Source organism: Amblyomma maculatum, chromosome 2, assembly GCF_055883805.1.
Source record: "Amblyomma maculatum isolate TAMU_Amacu chromosome 2, ASM5588380v1, whole genome shotgun sequence".
Taxonomy (NCBI): domain Eukaryota; kingdom Metazoa; phylum Arthropoda; class Arachnida; order Ixodida; family Ixodidae; genus Amblyomma; species Amblyomma maculatum.
Genome location: NC_139345.1, coordinates 136220595 through 136234176, shown reverse-complemented (window position 1 = coordinate 136234176; position 13582 = coordinate 136220595). Strand labels below are relative to the sequence as shown.

The window sequence follows — 13582 nt, the reverse complement described above, 5'->3', positions numbered from 1 at the left end:
TTTTTCGGAGGCAGTGTGCTTCGCTTTTTTACCAAATGAGGCGAAGCATTGTCCTAATTTCTTTATTTTATGTCTGAAGCTTATGTTTAATGGCCCTACTACATCTTGGACTGGGCAGAAGCGGAGCTCGTGTCCTAAATGTTAGCACTAGCTTTACAGTGTCAGTGTAACTACGCCGCACAGAGTCGCTTCAGAGCTCTATACCATTTCTTCTCGCTCTGTATGTGTCGTTTTCATAAATCTCCGATACAGCAATAGACGAATTCGGATCATTTCTACGTAGTATATTAAATACCTGTAGTATTTGAACATATGTGCGCGAGCACTAGCCCTGTATTTGATATCACATGTCTGCTATACCTTGACTACCTCTATCTGCCTCGCTGACAGTAGACAACGTGAAAAATAAACAGCATATCTTTGGTTTTCGGCTTAGTACGTAGCACGATGAGAGGTAACTGCCATCAGCGGCGGTGAGGTCTTGTGCGACCGTCTAGTTCTTGTTTTTTACAGCATCTGCCTAGTCAGGGGCTTATATTATCTTTCAAGCCCCTCTGTCTTCCACGGGATTTCTACGTTTGCGGTCTTTCATTCCATGGTTTTCTGGGACCGCTTAAGCGCTATCTTTGCTCCAGCAGTGAACTTGCTCTGTATTGCACCCAATTCATGCTAACCGTTCCGGTGTGCAATACACTTTATTTATAACACCTATATTCTTCGACTGTCCCTAGGCTTCGGGACTTAGGAGCGGGGAAATGAGAAATAAAAAGTGGTTATATAATGCTGCCTCACATAAGCACCAAATAATGTCCTCAGTTTTTTGTTGCTGCCTTCGCGGCCGACTTTAGCTTTCACATTTCAGTATCGCGGTTGGACGGTACTGCCATCAATTTATTTCCAAGCCTGGTAGTCTGGGTACAGGGCTGACCATTTACTAAAACGCGCTAAGTTGGGTATAGGGCGCCGGCGCTTGTCACACAAACTATGAAACGTTCCTGCACTTGGCGGACAAGTTAAACACGCGCCTACGTGGTGTTTTAATCGCAATTTCACCGCCTTCACATGTAATAAAGCCCAGAAAACTTCCTCTAGTTGTCCCTGTCATGTCGTTCAACCATCACGCCCACCTCTGCATTTCCCATGCCTGAGCGATGAGTAACAAGAGCCATATTTCACGCTCCATTTCACGCGGCTAAACCACGTGGTCTGGTTACGTGTTGTGCGCAACTTTCATCTGCCAAGGCCGCTCAATTGAAGCACGATTGGAGCTCCCCGTCACGCCACGCATCAATGCCTGAGGAAAGGCGTGATGGAGAAAATTACAGTTCCCACCGTTATTCTTGGCGGGGGCGCCCCGACTCCGAGACGAAAAGCTGTCAGGATGGACGGTCAGGGGCTGCAAAATGCGTGCTTCGGCTATTTTGGCCTTGCATTCGTTTCGATTGCTGTGCCTGGCTGCCTAGTTCTGCTTGTCCTACGCTCGTATATGATCGGTGCGTCTGCCATTGATGCCCTCAGCGCACGCGGCACCATGTCATGCAAGTGCTGTGTTGCACTGTGCAGCACAAACGGGAGAAAATGCGTGAAGAAACGCTATATATACTATGACATCCTGTGCAATTGTAAGCGCTGCCTAGCAGGGTTTTCAAATTTTGGAGAACATTTAAGCTCCGAATTTCAGAGTATTATGTGACAACTTAAATAGGTGTGCGTCATCATTACTACGAGGTTGCCAATGGTGAGACGGTTATTTTTAATTTTTTAATTTTGTTTATATACTTATATTAGAATAAAATATGGCTTAAATTTTTTTCTGTCGACTTCTGTAGAAGCCCCAGGAAGTACTGACGGTATAAATAAATGATTTAAATTTTTGCACTTGATAAAATTTTAAAACTGGTATCTAAATCAGCATAGAATACAGGGAGCTCGCTTCCTGCACAAACCTTGCTTTGCCGTTATGTGCATTCACTGATTCAATTTCTTTTCGTGCCGGAAGTTACTCGGCGGCTCCCGACGCTTCTTCGTTTCGTCTAGCCTATCTATTTCGGCATCAAGTCGACTTGTCATCTTCCGCTGTGCGGAGATCTTTGACGACAGACATATAGATACCTGACTAATATATTCATGAACTTAAAATACGAAAATTGCAAGAAGCAGAAAAGCCAAAATGTGAACTATTGTTTTTAGCTCGCGCAAGGCGCGCAGAGCATCCGGATGTTTACATCGCATTTCGATGAGCTATTGGCCAGCTCGAACGCTAGCACAGCCCCGACTCGGAGCACTTCCTTCTCATTCCCTGTCGGTGGTGGATTTCGTCACCTTAAGACTGAAAATTCAGTATAATTGGATCGTCGATAGTAAAGTATAGTCAGACATGTTTTCGCATTGGTGTTACACAGCTAAACACAGCAGCTTAGAGGCATATCCCCACATTTACCGTGGACAGGCGCCGATCATCCGCAGGTAGCAAGGCCAGGCAGAGTAGTCACAATGAAATGCATAGAAACACAAACGATGCAGTGGCATCTAGCAGACGATCTACGTCAGCGCCAGTTTGTACGGACGGCGCCCCCCCCCCCCCCCCCCGTCCCCCTTGGATATCGACGGAGGAAACAGTAAACTCTCCCACCACGAGCTCTCCTAGCTATTTGGGCGACACGCGACCTAGTGCGTTTCCACTGAGCGAGCATAGGAAAGAGCTAACGTTTATAGTATCTATAAACGTTGGAAATAGTCAACGTTCCAAAGTACGCGCATATGTACCGTTACAACGGGTTCGACGCCGCGTCAAATGATGGCGCCACTTCTCCCAGTGCATGCACGTGGGTGCTCGATTACACAAGTGAAACGCTAACGTTTCACCCACACCTCACGATGAAAGTGCGGGCGCAAGTTCCGTCGTGCGACGCGATGGCACCGCCCACTGCATGCCTTGAAAGACCGTATTATTTTCCCATGTGCTGCACTGGCATGAGCACAGCACGCATGCACCATGTACGGTATTGAAGTTCCACTAGAGCTCGTCAAATTTGATCTCAGTGTACTCCTGTCGATTGGCTTCCATTGCGAAATCCAAGTTCACTTGCCGTGAGCCAGCAGGAGCACAAAGCATTTCTTTGCTGAAAATGTCCCCAAGCAGCACGAACATTGGGCGCAGTGTTGGTACTACGTCGGTAACGACTGGTCGTACATTGGCCCGGACATTGCCAACACCGTACGAACACTGGGCCGGAGATTTGTTCTGCCTGGGTTGCCTTACTCTGTAGCCCTCAAGCACGGCACCCCTTTCTCTCCTTCCACTTTCATTTTTACGTCCCTCCGTTCCCTTACGGCGCGGTGCTGGTGTCCACAGAACAAGTGTGACAGATATTGTTCCTTTCCTCCTCTCTAAACCAATTATTATTATTATTATTACTATATAATATTAATTATTATTATAATATTATTATCATTATGGCAGCACAGTTTAGATATTTATGACTGCTAATACTGCAGAAGCAAACCAGACGTAACAAACAGTTATTTCGGCGTTATTTAGCAGTGGTAGCAATAAAAAAAATGAAAAGCAGCACTGAGTTGTGTAACTATAAAACTTACACTAACCAAATAGATGGTTATGCCGCGATGAGCGACTGTTCTTGACAGCACTAATATAAATTGCTGCGAGAGAAAACATTAAACTGCATACAGAACCTCCCAATCGTTACTGAAACTGAGTAACTCTGTTTCATTTTTCAAGTTTATTTCATTTTAAGTATTTGTTGGAAACGAAAGCACTTTCTTAAGTTGCCGCTCAGGATTCCTCTACCCCGTGAGATTCCCCAAATGTGGACACATAAGCGACATCAGCGAATCGCACGCAAATGAATTTCAAATCGCACTAATGAAGTGCTGTTCATATAGCAGCGTACCAAAAGCAACTAGATGACTCAGATATACACACTGTAAGGCGGAAATGCGTACCGAAATTGTGAAAATTAAAACTAGAAAGACAGAAAAGCAACTGGTACTATTTAAAGCAAATGAGAAGGAACAGACAGGCATTAATTGTGTACAGCGAAAAGAGCAGCCAGCATGTCTAGTGTGTTAGGTATGAAAAAAATTCCTTGAACTTTTCTTTCTAACGGTATTTATCGGGTGAACCAATGATATTACCTTTATTCTCCATATAATGGTTGCACCGAGCTACAGACGAGCGTTAGTTGGGACAGGGGGCTGGTTTAGGCCGGAACTCTGGCGTACATTTTCATAAAATAAAAAGGGGGTTCTATATATCAGAACCCGACAAGGGCAATTTAGAAGTTAAATTGCTCCTGTCGGGCTCTGATATATAGACACCCCTTTTTATATACAAATCTCATAATTTCACCCCGCCGGAGTGGCGCAGTGGTTACGGCGCTCGACTTGTTCCCAAGGATGTTGGATCGAATCCCAGCTTTGGCGGCCTCTTTTCGATGGAGGCGAAAAGCAAGGCGCCCATGTGCTGTGCGATGTCAGTGCACGTTAAAGAACTCCAGGTGGTCGAAATTTCCGGAGTCATCCACTACGGCGTCTCTCATAGCCTGAGTCGCTTTTGGACAATAAACCCCACAAAGCAAACCAAACCAAATCTTCTATATCTTCATTTCATTAACAGGTTCATTTAGTACTTAATAATTTGCTGCACATTTATTGCGACAAGTAAGCTTTAATATATTTCGAGAACGTTTATTTCCTCGAAACGTGTCCATCTATTTCTATTCGGCAGATAAATTTCGTAGATAAATTTTATTGCCTTTATTTTTGTCATGACTCTGCCTTAATGACTAGACAAATGACCCTCCTACTCATTTATTCAATCCACAATGGAAATAAAAATGGCATAAAAATGTCAGCATCTGGTAGAACAACAACTTCTGGTGACATTTAAACAGGTTACCTGATTTGATTTGCATACTTTTTGCTGAAAGGTTTTACTCGTGTAATGAGAAATACAATTTGTGACTATTGTTTTTTTGTGCAATCTGCTTTACTTTAGTTCCAACAGCGGCTTTATCCACTTAGGAAACCCAATAAGATGCTTCCTGCTATTCAAATATAGGTTGCATTGCGAGGACAAATATTGCATGTAGCCGTCGGCTGCGTCGTCGCCTAGAAATTCTGTATCGAAGCCGGCTTAACGATACCTACTACTTACAGCTTGTCTTACAGTTGTCATTCATATAGTGTGAGCATTTTCAATTGCAGTCTCTGTTTGGTTTGTTTCTTTTGTGGGGTTTAATGTCCGAAAGCGACTCAGGCTATGAGAGACGCCGTAGTGGAGGACTCCAGAAATTTCGACCACCTGGGTTTCTTTAACGTGCACTGACAGCGCGCAGCACACGGGCGCCTTGCTTTTCGCCTCCATCGAAAAGCGGCCGCCGAGGCCGGGATGCGATCCCGCGTCCTTGGTAAGAGTAGTCGAGCGCTGTAACCACTGCGCCACCCCGGCGGGGTAATTGCAGTCTTTGATCACGAAACCCATCTTGTCTACCGGTTGTGAAAGGCAACGATTAGCATAAAATGGAGCAAGCTTACTTTTGCTTTATGTCCTTCATTGTAGGCATAACAGAGCCTCACACCGACACAAAGGAACTTAATTATCTGTAAAGAAAAAACAGATACTCTAGTTGAAGGATGATGATGTTGCAGCGAAGAGAGGTGGTTGCATTTTCAGGTGTTCAGTGGTTGCTGGTGTATATAATGAGAGGCACAAAGCGGGTTAACATTAGCTACAGAATCAAAACAATATTCGAAAATGGGATCGTTTTCATCCCAACTTTCTTTAATGCTGCAAAATAGTTACACAATATGAAGACCTTGCTCTGTTGAAACGGACGACAAACACTAAGCTGAAGAGGGAAATTTAGGCTGGAGGGTAGGCTTCGGAGATGCGTGAAAGAGATTCTATACTGCGCCGCATTAGTATCCCGCCCGGATTCAGCTGATGATATCGAGCGATAACAATGAGTAATGTTCAGCTAGGACTTCACACTTCTGTACATTTATCTTTTCATCTGGCATCTGACCTGATGCTCTCCTTTCACCATTACGACTGTTTTCTCTTTCTCGGTGATAGGTTCTTAAATCGTCTGTGAAATGTGGTGTATGCTGTGATCTGTCTTCGCACGTATTAATTCAAATCATTGTTATGTTAACTTTCCCGACAGGTTGTTTCTTCTTTCTGTAATTGTTTTTATTTTGAATCTCATATGCATGTTAGGCAAAAGATGCCGGGCAACAAGGTCTGCTTCCAAGTGTATTTAGAAAAAGTTTTATTACACATAATACATTGGCATGTCTCATGACCAAGTAATGTAGTGTTTAATTTACGGCATTCACAAGGCAAAAATCTTCATTGAACTAGAAAGGTATCTCACGTCAGGAAGCGTACGGAGCTTTACTGGCTTTACACCTGAGAAAATCACACCTTGTGGCTTTGGATGTTTCGCTAACTTCGTTTCTGTTGTCATGTTTACATAGCAAGACTATTGTGATTTTTTGGTAACGATATCTTAGGAAACTGACATTTAGAGGCAGTAAGCAGCTAAGAAAATAGCACGCCCTTATATAAAAGTAAAATTACGCAGCCTTTCCCTACCTGAGAAAAGTTTCGGATTGATGATGCTTGTCTCGGTGCATGCAGGAACAAATTTTTCCCACATTTCTGCAAGTATCTGCTCGCAACGGCTGCGCTGCGCGTAGTCGTCACAATCCCTGGTTGGAAAAAAGTCATTTTGAGACAGCCGAGTATAGCGAGCATAACATCAATCAAAGGTTTGCCTGGCAACTCAGCAAGAGCTATGGCAAAAATTACTCGAGAAAAAAAATCACCCATCACGAAGAACTGCGTTCAGCGTAGATTGTTTCCAAGGGGGATGCCTAGCCTTTGAATGTCACTACGAATCACGTAATTAACTTCCATTTTATCTCCCACCGTTCTTAACAAACTAGTCTCCTAGTTTGAGCTGAGTATCGGGTCAATTGATGTGTGTTCTTAATTCGCAAGAAGGATAGAAGAGATAAGGCTCTTCTTTTACCCTATTTAGGAGTCAATACTGCCGACTTCACGGGATCTCCATTCAGCGAATTTCAAGTAAAAAGCTTGATAGTGGTGACCGAAATGTCACAGCTTAAACTTTCGGGGATATTAATATCAGAAGGCAGTGCAATTTTCAGGTTTTCATACGGTTTTTTTCTAAATGTATATTGACTAGAATATGAAAGTGTCATTTTTCCCTGTCATTTATGAAGGCATGCAACTGGCTGAAAGAATCTCAAAACCAATATCAATCGGCAGATTAATCAAGAACCCCCCTTGATAATAAAGTTTGCACAGGAAACACAAATTTATTGCAGTAGCGAGAAAAACATAAGACAAATACTGATAAGTAGCTACAGGTCCGACTAGCCTTAACTGCAGAAAACCTGTTAAGTATACAAAATGAATACTCGAGTGCTATGTCCTATATTTGTTCAATAGTGAGTGTATTAATATGATCATTAGCCATTTTAAGTCTCTTCTGTGTAGTACTTGTTCTGGTAAAAACATTTTGTAGTTTTTTTACTTAGCATTTTTTTCTCTATGCGAATGGGAACTTACTATATAACCAGATAATTGTGCTGGCAATTTGGTGGAAAATGTTATACAAGTATACTATTTCCAAGTCCTTGAAATCTCTTAGGGGTCCTCACGTCGTGTTTTGTTCAGTGTGTTATGTTGATCAAGTTCTCCAGCAGCGTAAAAGCATGCTTCAGATCTAGCATTTAATTTCGTTGATCTATGTCTGTTGCCGCGGTCAAAGTTTGGTAAATTAGACATCATTGAATAATTATTCCCACCGTATTTCTACACGCAAATATATGCGCGAGAAGAAATAGCGGATGGCACGGTGGCTCGACGCGGGGAGAGAGCTGTAGCATGTAATGGCGGGCACGCACTAGGGACATTACAGGTAACATTCCAGGCTGCCTCACCTGCGTGAGCTTAATGTGATGGTGTGTCCTAGAAAGGTTTCATTGTACAGGTATTTCTTACCTACAACATTGATATGCATTCCCAAGACGGCTTTCTATTGTTTCTGCTATACGACCGGTAGCCATCCGCTCTCACTGATGCAGTTACACTTTACTTACCCCCCCCCCCCCCCCCCCCGGGCGACTACAAATATGTTTGAAGTTGTTATGCACACAGAGAAGTGCCTCGGAATCGCACCGTCGCTGATAATGCACATTCAGCTGAGGAAACAGTCATAGAAGTGTAACTATCCTTGAACCAAGTTTCACCAGTGTAAGCCCTCGGCCGCAGTCGTAGTCGCTCTTGCCGCTTCGATCTTGGCTCGCTTCCGCGCTTGGTAAGCGCCTCTAAAGCTGTCTAGGCTAGTATGGCTTCTCGTTGTTCGATGGTCACAGCAGCCTGTCTGGCACTGCTGCTGTCTGTCTTTTTCGAAAGTGACTTCCTCTTCGCCACGACGTATTCGCCTTAATGAGCGCACCTGCTGCGCCGCGGCTCCCTGCTCAGGGCCGTTTCACATGCTGTGACTAGAGACGGGTCGCTTAGGATCAAACCGAATCGTTTGAGCTGCTCTTTCAAAAGGGCGGGCACCGGGTGAGCCGCGGCTCACTAAAAGTGAGAGGCAGTTCTTTTTGGTTGGCCGGCTCTCTCGTTCAGTGATCTTATTCGGGACGAACTGGATCTCTCCTCGGTGCAATATCGGCGTCATTTATTAGCGATGTGAGGAAACAACTGCTCTCCGGCACGGCCTCCAAAATCACCCCCGCGCGCACTAGAGAACCGAGCGCGCGGGATGATCTCGGAATGTCTCCCGCCCTTCCTCACAAGAGTCACGAATGGTCGCATCCTTTCGCCTTCGGCTGTCTTTTTAGCCGCTCTTACAAAAGAGCGAAGATGAGTTGCGGCTCACTGAGTGGCGGTTCTTTTTGAGAACCGTCGCTCAGTGAGCCGTCAGGAACTGTTCCGACAGAGTCGGGGCTTCTGCTTGATGCGACTACAGCGCCATCTATTAGCAGAGCGAGAAAGTAACTCCAGTGGGCAGCAGGGGTGAATCGATCCAGCATACAAAGAAAAGAAAGAAGTTGCCGTCTGCACGATCCTCCGCAAGCAGTCGTCTGTCGTCGGTAGGAGCACGCTCGGCTGCTTCGCCGCCGTGCCGAGTGCGCGCCGGCGACCTGGCAGCCGCAATGCGGCTTGTATGCTTCGGGCAGTCAACTCCGGTTTTGTGCGTCTTTTGTTTTGCTTTCCATGCTTGCTATGCGTAATTTTCTCAAGCTTCTCAAGATTACAGCAAGGCAAACTTCGAATGCATAGCTCCATCCGCAGCCAGCCCAGCAGAAAAAAAAAAAAAAAAAACCGGTTTGATCGCATACAAACAGCCCCGACTGCAAAGCGTCGTGTGCGCTAAACATAAAACGGATGTCTTCAGAAATGAAAACCACACCACACAACATAAATGGCTAGCGATGTGGCTGAAAGTAGATACAAAATTAATGAGTCAATATGATGGACATGTGTATTTCATGGCGAAAACAAGAATGGTGAACAAATTTGAGTTAGGGAACCGGAGAAGAAACCTGTCGCCAGGTAAAAAGGTAATAACGGGGAAACCGGGGGGCTAGAGCCACGGGTCATGAGAAAAACTGGCACAATTGGAAGAACAAAAAGTTTATAACACTATATGAAAAACAAATTAGAGAAAGCAAAAAAAAAAAATGGGGGAAGGCCAAAAATAGCATTTTAGAAAAGAGAAAACGGATTAATGCAGTTTCGATTTACGAAGAGAACACTGAATTAAAATAAATGAGGCATTTACAATACACTTCAGCGCTCCTCCTGAATTCTCTGCCTCAGAAATGGAGGAGGGAACTCGAATCCGCTAATCTGCTTGCTATATATTTATAATTCACTATTTATATCTGTCTGTATCATCACTATCTATGTCTATTAATAGTCAGTCCACATGTGATTTTGGGCTATTTTTAGCGATTCATGGTAGAAAGTATTTATCAGAGGTAAATCTGCATGATAGAAAATGTTACTCAGATAATTGTGAAAAATAGAATAGGAAATGAACGAATTCCTTTCTTGGGGAATCGGTCCACCTCCAGTAAATATAGTGTATTTAAAGATAAAAAATATATATAAAAACAAATATTGTTGTTTAATTACTGGGATTTTGTAGTCACCGTGGGGAAGGATAGAATGGAGACACAATTATTTTAACACTTTCGTTGCAATTCGGGACGTCGAACGGGCGCGGATCAGTGAACGAGAGACAATGGCACAAATCAGGCTTTCTCTCTTTCCAATAGTATGACTGCTCGCTCCTAAGCGACAAAGATTTAATTGAGTCGGTCTGCCGTTCAAATGAGCCGGCTCACTTCAGTGAGCTGAGCCGCTCACTAAAGTGAGCCGCTTTGTCCACCTCGAGTGGCGTCTGCACCGAAGATGTTCGGTGTAGTTGGTGATGCAGCAGTGCGATATTCGTACATTGCATTCACAACCAACGAACCGCCATCAGAATTCGGTCAGAGGCCTCCGATGCGCGGACATCGGTTTTTGCGCGCTCTCTCTCCTGATATGCAGCGGCTGGCGTGCAGCAGACGCGTCCTCAGACTAGAGCTGCTGTAGGAGAAAGAGTGCACGGCGTAAAAAGCCTTTGCTTGAAACTTGAGACGCGTGCTTCACGCAGACGATGCATGGAATTTAGGACCTAGAGAGAAGGCAGCGGTGTTGAAGCGGTGTTGACTTGCATAGGTGGCGCACGCCCTCCTAGCTTTTTTTTTTCCTTCATGCGTGGAAGCCGAGCGCTGGAGTGACGTCCCGTGATGCTTATTTTTTTTTGGTCGGTCGCAGAGCGTTTGCAGCGACGCTTCGAAATGAATTCCAATCGGATGGAAGCTGAGCACAAGCCGTCTGCGGCTTGACCTACATGTTCAACAGCCGCAGACCGATGAAAATTATGCGACTTGCCGCTGAAATCGCAATATGCGAAACGAACCAGGGTGGGGCCAGCCTTTGAAGGGGCACTTGCCACCGTCCGCTAAAAACCAGTGTTGCCAGGTGAACTAGTGGCGCCATTTTTGTCTCCAACTGAACCGGCGCGGTCGGGCGTTCTGCACGCCGAAGAGAGTTGGCGCTCGTATATTGTGGCGGCCCGACTTTTCCACATTGCTCACTGCGTGATATTTTCGTTGCGCAATGCGGTGAACTTTAACTGACAGCTTATACAGCTAGTTCGGGCGAAGAGCCGTCGCCGCAATTGTAGCAGTAGTAGAAGTAGTCTGCAGTGCATGCCGGAAATAATCTGGGGCTGCATAAAAATCGTATCAAGGTCCTTTTTGCTTCTAATGATTGATAATTGATTGGTGCTTATAGGCGACGACGGGTTAAGAAATTGAAATTAACTGAAAAAAAAGAAATGAAAAAAAGGGGTTAAAAGGTGTTACGATGCTCACAATTTAAAGCCAATGCTTGATTATACTAATCAAGAAATTTTCGGCGGAATATGTGGTGAATTATTCAATTGAAATAGCGAAAACTGAAAAGTGGAAAAAAAGGTGTTCAAGGGTATCAAAATGCTCATATTATAAAGCCATTGCCTGATGATGCTAATTAATAAAATTTAGAGCATAGAATTGGTGAATCAATAAATAGAGATAGATAAGAATCAAATTGTTCAAAACCGCCAACGTTTAATGAGGATTATTTACGAAAATTAGAAGTGTGTAATTAGTCAAATTATTAAATGAAATAACAAAAGTGAAAACTGGTAAGGAGCTTCAAAGGTCTCAAAACGATCAGGATGAAAACCAGATGCTCAAATATTTGTTTTAGAATAAATTTAGTGTGTAGTTAATCAATCAAATAAGATAACTCGAAAAATGAAAACTGACAAAGGAAGAATTCAGAGCCATATTGAATCATGACTCGCAGTCATACTGCAAGGTGGCATTAATAAGCATTTCACAAAGTGGCGAGCTTCAAGATGGTAGCATGCAAAGCCGTTATCTATAGTTATGACTGGTGGTCACAATCATAATTTATGACGCTTAGTCACATGCACATATCATGCCTCAGCACTTAACAAAGTAGCATACTGTAACGAGTGGAGTCTAAAGCCTCGTGCAATCATGATTCATAGACATAAGCATGACTAATGACTCGTATTTTTGTTATTCATATATAGCTCATTGCGGTTATAGACAAAGGCAGGAAAACAATGCTGCAAACGCACTCGATATAAGCTATCGCGCGATATGACTTATTGCAGCCTAAAGCAAAAATGTTAATCAAAATTAACTAATCAAAGGCTATTAACTAGGACCCGCTATTAGTATGCTGGAATCCTACTGGACATAGGAAATCCCGCGTAATATGAATTGGCAGAGTAAAACAAAGCTAGAGTTATTCAGAATTAACTAATCGACGGCTATTAACGAACACCAGCGATTAGTGTATTGTAATAGGACTAGACATAAGTTATCCCGTGATATATGACTTCACATTGTGGATTGGAATTCAATTGTTAATCAAAAGTAGTTATTCCACACGGACGCGTCATGAGGACAATTGTGACGTCATAACGCCTGACCATGAGTAAATGCGCGGTCATTCAATCTGCCAATTAGCACCTGCTGGAAACATGTCGGTGATTTTTCGATCAGAAAGCCGATGCTGCCAGGACAAACACCGAATTTCCTTCAGAATGGCGTCTTTAACACTTTCACGTTACAGTGCGTAAAATAACACTAATGCCACAAACTCTCATGTTAACCAAGTTCTAATTTCCCCGAAGCTTTTTGCATTACCCGGACAATTTATCTGCATGAAATCAGAGGTGAAGGTCGGTTACTTACCAGGGCTTCTTCCACAAACTTCCAGTTTGCCGGCGTCCCCATCTCGAATTGTCAGGATAGCTAGAGGCAGCACGAATACATAATTAAAATTCAACATCGCTTGATCCCTATTCCTTGTGTTTCCCCAGAGCAGAAATATGACCGTAGAAACAAATTATTTATCTCAAGGATCCGTTAAATAACGACTCCTCGGGCGCAGTCTCCCAACCACGGTCTCCACGATCACTGTGACGCTGAGAACATTTGCCATGCTGCCTCCTGAGTAAATATATCGGACAGTGCGTAAAATGAATCGGGCCGAAGGAGAAACAAAAGACTTGGATTTAGGTCCATGTCGCAGTTTAGTACCAACATTTCTTTTATCCTTGAGCTGAATGTTTTGCGCTACCATGATTGTTTATTCACCCACTGCTCGCTCGTCAATTACGGCTGTGCCTTTCCTTTTGTTGTACCTAGATCGTGGCGCATATTAAGGCCAGAAAAGGAATGGCTCATAGAGCATTGATTGATATCCACAAATATTAAACATCAATGGTCATGCGAAAGGCTTTTTCCAATTCGACCGACAGAAACAGTGCTAAAGCGTCACTCTCGATGCTAGCGGACAATGATAAGAATTGGCTGTGGTTTAGCTTCGGTTTACGAGAGTCTGAAGCGTGTGAAGCAAACGCTGAAGCATGGTTAC

At 43.9% G+C, this 13582-nt stretch overlaps 1 protein-coding gene across 1 annotated transcript in view; it reads right to left on the bottom strand.

Moving 5' to 3' along the window:
- LOC146199957 (uncharacterized) overlaps positions 1 to 13042 on the bottom strand; it is a 29176-nt gene extending 16134 nt beyond the window's left edge. The window contains exons 1-3 of the mRNA XM_084592243.1: positions 12898 to 13042; positions 6623 to 6738; positions 5560 to 5625 (exon numbers count right to left, since the gene is read on the bottom strand). Coding sequence (XP_084448369.1) covers positions 5560 to 5625; positions 6623 to 6738; positions 12898 to 12994 — 279 coding nt within the window. The 5' untranslated portion in view covers positions 12995 to 13042. The remainder of the gene's footprint in view (positions 1 to 5559; positions 5626 to 6622; positions 6739 to 12897) is intronic.
- Positions 13043 to 13582: the final 540 nt, after the last annotated feature.